Source organism: Acanthisitta chloris, unplaced genomic scaffold (genome assembly GCF_000695815.1).
Source record: "Acanthisitta chloris isolate BGI_N310 unplaced genomic scaffold, ASM69581v1 scaffold10651, whole genome shotgun sequence".
NCBI classification, from domain to species: Eukaryota; Metazoa; Chordata; class Aves; order Passeriformes; family Acanthisittidae; genus Acanthisitta; species Acanthisitta chloris.
The window spans coordinates 1-7,623 of NW_008657643.1; the positions used below are offsets into that span (position 1 = coordinate 1).

At 47.9% G+C, this 7,623-nt stretch overlaps 2 protein-coding genes across 2 annotated transcripts in view; both read left to right on the forward strand.

The window, feature by feature from the left end:
• The first annotated feature begins 3,237 nt into the window (after nt 1-3,237).
• MTCP1 (mature T-cell proliferation 1) lies at nt 3,238-3,821 on the forward strand. Its single transcript, XM_009084808.1, has 3 exons — nt 3,238-3,345; nt 3,449-3,619; nt 3,774-3,821. Exons 1-3 carry the CDS (start codon nt 3,238-3,240, stop codon nt 3,819-3,821), a joined length of 327 nt encoding a protein of 108 aa, XP_009083056.1.
• Nucleotides 3,314-7,623, forward strand: part of CMC4 (C-x(9)-C motif containing 4) — a 6,559-nt gene continuing 2,249 nt past the window's right edge. The window contains exons 1-5 of the mRNA XM_009084807.1: nt 3,314-3,345; nt 3,449-3,563; nt 3,774-3,825; nt 3,907-4,089; nt 4,984-5,051. Of these exons, the coding sequence (XP_009083055.1) occupies nt 4,994-5,051 (58 nt within the window). The 5' untranslated portion in view covers nt 3,314-3,345; nt 3,449-3,563; nt 3,774-3,825; nt 3,907-4,089; nt 4,984-4,993. The remainder of the gene's footprint in view (nt 3,346-3,448; nt 3,564-3,773; nt 3,826-3,906; nt 4,090-4,983; nt 5,052-7,623) is intronic.

The window sequence follows — 7,623 nt, forward strand, 5'->3', positions numbered from 1 at the left end:
GCCTCGCGCACATGACGTCTGTGCTTTTTGTCTTCCTGTTTCTTTAGATACCACCACAGCTAGACCTGCCCTCCCCACGCTGCTGGACAGCCTGGCTGGTCGGTGAGCATCTGCTACCCCTCACTCAGTAGGTCGGGCAGAGCGGAGTATGGAGTCAGAGGTGCTTGCTCCGGGCAGAGTAGAGCTCAAACCCCCGAGAAGAAGCTTTAGAGTGTATCCACGTGCCCTTGTGCCTGCAGACAGCTCCTCACACCCCTGACCCCCTGTCAGACCCAGGCTGGGTTTATCCGAACAGCTCAGCTCCCCTGTAGCTCCCCGGAGGCTTTGTGCACCGAGGTGTGCAGGCAGCAGTCATACCCCAGCAGAAGGCCACACCGGTCAGCCTTACTCTGGGAGTTGTAACCCTGTTAGCACAACACTGCTGAGCCTCAGCAGCATTTTTCCTTGGTGCCTAAATGGCAGCTGAACTCTTCTAACAGCCTGACCCAGTTGCCTTTTCAGACAGAAGGTGATGCAGGGTGGAGTTTGCTCAGTACACTGAGCTCCAGCTCTAGCGTGGTCCAAGCAGCATCTGGAGCAATTTCTTTCACTCTTTTCCTAAAATATTTTAGTGTACCCAAATTAAAAGCAAATAAATTATCTTCACCACAAGCTGCAGTCCTCCTCCTGGCCATTTTCACACTTATCCATGTATTGTGTGGCTCAGAAACCCACCCAGAACAGCATTAGACTTCTGAGGCCTGATGGACCGGATACCTCTATTATCCCTGTCTGTGGGGATTGGACTTTAAACCTCCCCCAAACAGCAATTTAAACAGCTCAACCTTCTACAGCTGTCTTGATGGGAACATTAAAATCTCCATCACAGGATGATGCTGCAGTCCTGCACATTTCAGCTGGTTGGGTTTGTGTTGATGTGGTGGTTTTGGAAAGGTCATGAAGCAGTGTAAGAACTAGGGTTTAAAACTTGTTTAAACTGTAAGTAACCTCACTCCACCTTCCACCCATGTCTTCCTTCAGGTTTTGTTACTGCTTTCTGAGCAAACCTGCAGAGATAGGACCTGTGTGTGTGTTCAGGTGCAATGTCTAAGCCTGTGCTTGTGGGATCTCCTGTGTCGCTGGTGTGTTTGGTGCCATAGACAGACCTGTCTCACCTCAGACCCAACTGACGGTTTGGCCTGACCTCAGGGTTTTCTGTTGGCACTATCTGGCCATCTCCACAGCAGCCTTAGAGACTGTTGGAAAGACTGGCCAGACTGGGCCTTTGAAATCTAGAACTCAGTTCTGGGGAAGTTTGGGACAAACCACTGGGGCAAAAGGTGAAGAACACATTAACCTCTGCCCATTCTGTACAGTGTCCTCTGCATGTGACCTTGTGCTGTTGGTCCTGGATCTGTCATCACTGCCATCTCCATACAGAGTGAACACAAACATGCATGTTGGGCTTTAGTCCTCCTCCCTGCAGTTCAGCCAGGCTGAACCAGGTTAGTGTTTGGATAGGAGACCTCCCAGGAGAGTTTACTTGCTGTGGGAAACACAGTTCACTTACTGAGTCATATTTTTCTATCACCAGAGTCACTCTTGAGCCTTCTGGCTCTGGGGATGATGAGCTGTAGAAATTTCAGCTTTGAGTGGAATAAAAGCAAGTTCTTGAACATTTTTGGTCATGATGGAAGAGTTTCCTGCAGAGTAGGAGAGTATCCTGGCCAAATCCCACCTGGGTGATTACATTTGCTGGCTGGAAATGAGCACTGGCAGCTGCTGCCTTTCACTGTTGGGCACAGGGATTTGATTTGTAAAGTGACTTAGGGTAAAGCAGAAAGGAAAGGACTTACAGAAATGACCCTTTACCCCTCATAGCTACTTCTTGAAGGCCTTGTGAGGCTTGTCAGTCACATTCCTCTAAATGCCAGTGATCCAGCTGCTGGGGCATTGCTTGGAATGGCTGTACCACATCCCAGGATGTGTAGTGCACGTACACATCCCCACACATCAAGCAAGGAGACAAACAGAATGGGAGAAAAAGGAACCAATAAAAGAACATCCAAAGTTTTCTTGGTTAGAAACCAAAATGCTGTGACTGCTGCTCAGGCTGATCCGTGGTTGGTGTTCTGTTCTCAGAACAGCTCAGTGCTCCTTCGGTTCCAAAAGGTAGAGAAACATTGATGTGAGATATGGAAAGCAAAGTGGAAGTGTATTTCCTGTTATCTGTGTACCCCAATGTATAACCATTTCTTTTTCTCTCCCTGACTCTCCCTCCTTTATTTTGTACCCAGATTTTCTTGCTCCTGTCTGAAATATGCCTTATAACCTTACAAGTTTTCAGAAGACCACTGTGTTTCCCTGGGAAAAGGAATATTGCATCTGCTTCCTAGCAGGAGGATGTTGTATGTGTTACAGCTTAACTTTGTTCTACTTTAAACCTAGATAAAGAATGAGGACTGTCTGTACCATTTTGATTACCTCTTCTAGGGTTTAAAGAGAGAATCATTTCCCCTGACCTCCCTTTGCTAATGTCTCAGCTTGATCTAACTGGCATAGAGCTAAATGTGCTGTTGAACAAAACTTGTGTAGCAGGAACCACCTCAATGTCCAAAGCTGCTCTGCCCCTGCTGGTGTTGGTGTCTCTGTAACCAGCTAAAAGCTGAACAATTCAAGTCCTGAGAGCTGTTCACAAGAAGTCTATGTGTGATTGGACAGTGCTGTGTCCTCGTGAGATGAGACGAAGGTCCCTGCACATGGACAGCTCTGCAAGCTCCAGATGTGAGAGTCCTGCACACGGAGTTTTGTGCTTTGCCTCCAGAGTGATCTTCGTTCTTATTAAGCTCATTTCACCTCTTGTCACAAGTTTTGCTTTTGGGATTTAGACCACCACTTTCCCCTGCTGTTTTACACAAAGACTGTTAACAGGACTGTTAGTGGAACAAGCAAAGCCAATATCCACAGGGTTTAACTTTTTACCAGTAGCACCTTTTGCCCCAGAATGCCTTACGAATACCACACAGCACTCATGTCCCAGTGCACAACTTGGCATGACAGTTCTGTTGGCTTAGGCACCACCTCAGCCTCCCAAGCTGACTTGTAGGAACATTTCAGCACGTAGCATCTCATCTGCTAAGTCTGACCCCACCCGGATCAGCTCTGGGAGCTTTCCCCTGGATGTGTTCAGAGCTCAGAGGCCATGTGTGCATCCTGTGGGCTGCTGCCATCCAGCTGAGCCCCCGAAGTGCCTGAGGGATGGCAGAAGGAGGGCAGGCTGGCACTCCCCCCGTCCGCCTCTGGGTGCGCCGTGTAGGTGTTTACTGCGATGAGCACCGCCACACCTGGCTCGTGGCTGCAGAAGAGGCAAGTGTGCTCTGAGAGCTTCCTCCTGATTGTAGCATTGCTGTTTCAGGTGCATCTCCTTCATTGCCAGTAACTGCCTGCTCTGTTTGTTGCTTTCCCCCAGGAGGAAGGTATGCTGAGGGCTCGGATCCAAAGAGTTCAGGTTCCCCTGGGTGAGGCGCTGCGGCCCAGCCAGCTCCCCCCATCCCGGCTGCCTCACATGTGGCAGCTGTCCCAGGGTGAGCAGTACAGGGATAGTAACTCTCGCGTTTGGGAGATAGAGCACCACCTCATGGTAAGGATGGTGGCAACAATAGGCTATAGTCATGCCTGTTTGTGAAGTCATTTGAGCTCCCTGAGGGATGGCAAAGGACTGTTCTTTTGTTGAAGTCCATTAGCTCGACCGCAGTAACTGTAGACTGTATTGAACTTTTCCTTGTCACTTACAGCTTGGTGGTGTTGAAGAACTGCTGCTTAAACTCGTGCCTGGGGATTAATCTGGTATGTGCAGACATTCCCTCTGCTTTGTCCTGTGTGCTGTTTGCTCCTAGTCTTTCTTTAATCTGAATTTTTGTCTTTCAGGAGCAGTGACTCTAGGAAGATGTCATTGTCTGTTTTGTACAATAAAAGATTCTCTCTCCACTGAAATGCAGCCACCTCTGAGGTGGAAGCAGTTAAGCAACACACAGCAACATCACACAAGAGTTTAGGACAGGCAGTGAAGAGGAGTATTGTGGCCAAGTGAAACATCAGGGGAAGTTCTAGGTAGGCAGAATGTAATTGCCCCAAGTGGAGTTTGGCCAGGATGCTATAAATAATGCCCCAGTGGTACTGAAAAGTGCTGTGGGCTGGTGACTTGTCAGCAGTTGAAAAGGCAGCAGCTCCCTAGCTCTGAGCAGAGGCTGAACTGTGGCTCAGAGGTAGCTGAAGTCCCATCACCACTTTTGGTGACATTGGTGCTTTCCTTAGAGGTCTCCCATTCAACTACTTGTCCCACCAGCTTTTGCTTGGCTTTTGATCTATCACAGTTACAGGTGTCACAGCTGCAGAAAGTCAAATCAAGTGTCTGAAATCCCACTTTACAGGGATTTGAATAAGTTGGAGTTGTCTTCCTATCTGGTTGTGGGACTTTTTGGGCAGGGGGAAGGGATTTCCAGAAAGTTTCTTCCAGAACAAAGCAAAAGAAGCCCTCCTTGATGGCCTTATGGGGCATACACAACTAGGTTGATTGACTGTTTTTCTATATGCCTTCAGCTGCTGTTCCATGGCTAACACCAAGTCCTTGGTTGTGTAGAGCTCACAGAGGACTCTCACAGAAATACATGATTTAGTATAAGGTCAGAAGACACAGATCTGTTAAAAACTACTCAGCCATGTTAATTTGAATCTTTGCTGGAATCTTTGTGTAGCCAAGTGGAAAACATTTTGACCAGAGAACAGAAAAAGGCCCTTAAGCCTAGCAAAAGAAAACTTCCCATATTCATTGTGCACAGAGTTCTTGTGCATGTCAGGCACCTGCAGGCAGGAGTAGATGTTTTCTGAATGATGACAGTGAGGGGAAATTCAGAGCTCTTGAAAGCTTTGGCTTTAAGATTCTGTCTCCCCCACCCCTCCTGAAAAGCACCTTGTTTGTACAGTAACATTTTCCTATCATTTTAGTTCTCTGAACATGCCCCAGAAGGATCCCTGCCAGAAACAAGCCTGTGAAATACAGAAATGCTTGCAAGGTACCAAGTGTTATTTTGTCTTTGGTGTCTGGATCTGTGGTGGAACTTAATTCTTTTGACTTAACCTTCTTGTCCTTTCACCTTGAGAAGGAAGGTGAGCAAAGCAAAGAGAATGATAATGTCTGGTTTTAATAGAATTGCCTTATGCTTAATTGTAACTAATGAGACCTCATTAGTACAAACCAGAGTGACAGTAATGTGCTCAGAGTGTTCTCCATGCTGGATGTGAGATTCCAGGTGGAGTCTTGGGACTCAGCTGTAGGCAGGGAGAGTTATAATAAGCTGTTATAAGAGTGGTTAGTGAGGTCGTAGGTGGATTGTGTGAGAAGACTATATAGCTGCTAGCTCCAGGGGTATCTTAAGAGCAGAGGTCAGAGAGATGTCTGTGAGAAATGGGTTAGGTGTATGTGACCTGTCCTCAAGGTATGAGATGGTCTCCTCTGGAGACCTTTAATAGCTGGTTTCTATTAGCTGAATGTTTGTAGGGGTGAGGAGTGTTATGTGACAATCTGGTTGAGGAGCCTGAGTTGGTGACAAGAGGTTTGTTACTTGCAGAGGGCAATATTTTAATAAAATTTTGGTTGTTTTTTGGAAAAGGATTTGCCTTTTGGGATGAGTAAAACATTCCTCTGTGCCAGGGCAGTTCAGCCATATGGGAAAGAGGTGTTCCTAACTCACCTGGTGGAGCCCTTAGCCAGTATGACCTGAGCTTCACAACTCGTGGTGTCAGCCCAGGGCAGCAAGGCAGGAGGCTGGCGATGCCACAGCTAAAATTAGCCAGGCCAGTTCCACAGCAACTCCTTTCTGCCTTTGACTTATTTGCAGACTGCCAGCAGGTTAGCCGAAATAGAACAGGCAGGGAGGAGGGGGTCCTGCTGGGGAGGCAGAGAGAAGGCTTTGCAGGCTGCAGCAAACATTGTGTTGGCAGCCTGTGCAAGTAACACAACCACCCTGGTGGCTGGGGAGGAGCATAGGAGGAAAAGCATCTGGGAAAAAGTAGGGGAAAAGCAATTGGTCATTGTCTTGCCCAGGATTGTTTTTTGGCAGCTGTGTTCAGCACAAACAACCTCCTCTTCATGTCCCCAATGTTTGTCTAGGAACTACTCTTTAATCATGGTTTGGAGCACTCCGCCATAAAGGGCTCCTTCTCTCTACCCTAACTGCACTTCAGCCCTCATGTTTGACTCTGTTTTGGTGCCCCCCATGACATTGTTGTTTTTATAACATTTGTGGAGAGTATTTCAAGTGTTTTACCTCTGTAGGTGTGTGTACAGTTTTGAACTGAATGGTTAAGTGTTAGCAGAGAAGCTCTTTGACTGTGCTGCGTGCACACTCCACTGTCACAGCTTCTCCAGCTGTCAGGTCTGAGTCCTGCTGCTCTTTATGTATTACTGTGCTGTGGAGTTGTCTGATGTGCACAGGTGAAGCAGCAAAGCAGTTTTTCCCTGTGAAAATTAATGTGGTAGAAGATGTGTACAGAGCCTTAACTGAGAAATACACAGTCAGTTTACACAGTGTGGAGGATGGAGGCTGGAACCAGGACCTTTGGGAGCTGCTGGTTTTGGAGTGAGTCATTGTTCCAAAAGATCTTGCTTGCCTCCTCTGTGAGACTGAATTCCCACTGTAAATCTCTTGTATTTTGCTATCCATTGTGTGACTAACCATTGTGCCTTTTCAGAAATTCATCTCTGACAGGAAACAGGGCATGCCTGGATGTAGCCGCAGTGTTAGAACAGGCTGCAAAGGCAGAGGAACAGTTAGAAGAGCCTTGGAGTGCTGCAGGTTATGGCAGAGAGAGGTTAGCTCTGCTATGCTTCCTGGGCTGCCACATCACCATAACCTTTTTCTCAGGGGTGATCCCTGTGCTTGTGCTGCAGGTCACTCCCCAGTCCAGTTAGGGAATTTATAGCTCAGTGATCCAGAGATCAGAGCAGTCTGGTTTGCTCATTAACCAGGAGGTGTTCACTGCTGCTTTCTTTTTTTGTATTCATTTCACATTGAGTTGCTGTTGCTTCTTTTACTCTTTTAAAAGTCAGTGTTGGGAGCAGGGGGTGAGTGCAGCTCTGTAGTGGTTGTGGAGCTCATCCAAGGCAGAGTGGGTGGCTGTGCATGCCCTGCATTTCTAGTCAACCCAGACCCAGCCTATTCACATACCTACAGGGCTTTTCTCCCAGGGCCTTTGGCCAGCCCTGCAAAGCACTGTGGGCTTGGCCACCTCACCCAGCAAAGGCACAAAGGACACTGGACAAATCACCTGTGTCCTGCAGTGCCTGAACCTACCAGTGCAGTGAGATCTCTCTGAGCCTGAAACAAAGGCTGTATGGAGAGAGCACAGAGGTGCTGTAGCTGTGCTGTGTACAGACAGGTGAGGTTATCCCAGGTCAGACTAGAGCTTCTTTAGCCCTGTGTCCCAGCTCTGGCAGTGTTGAAAGAGGAGAAGCCTAGGAAGGAAAGTGAGAGGAGGGCAAGTAACAGCTGTGTGACTAAGGGACCTCCTGAGCTAGAGCTGGGGCTTTTGTGTGAGTGGTGGTCATGTCACTGGCTCTGTGCAGCTGCATCAAGCTGGCGACAT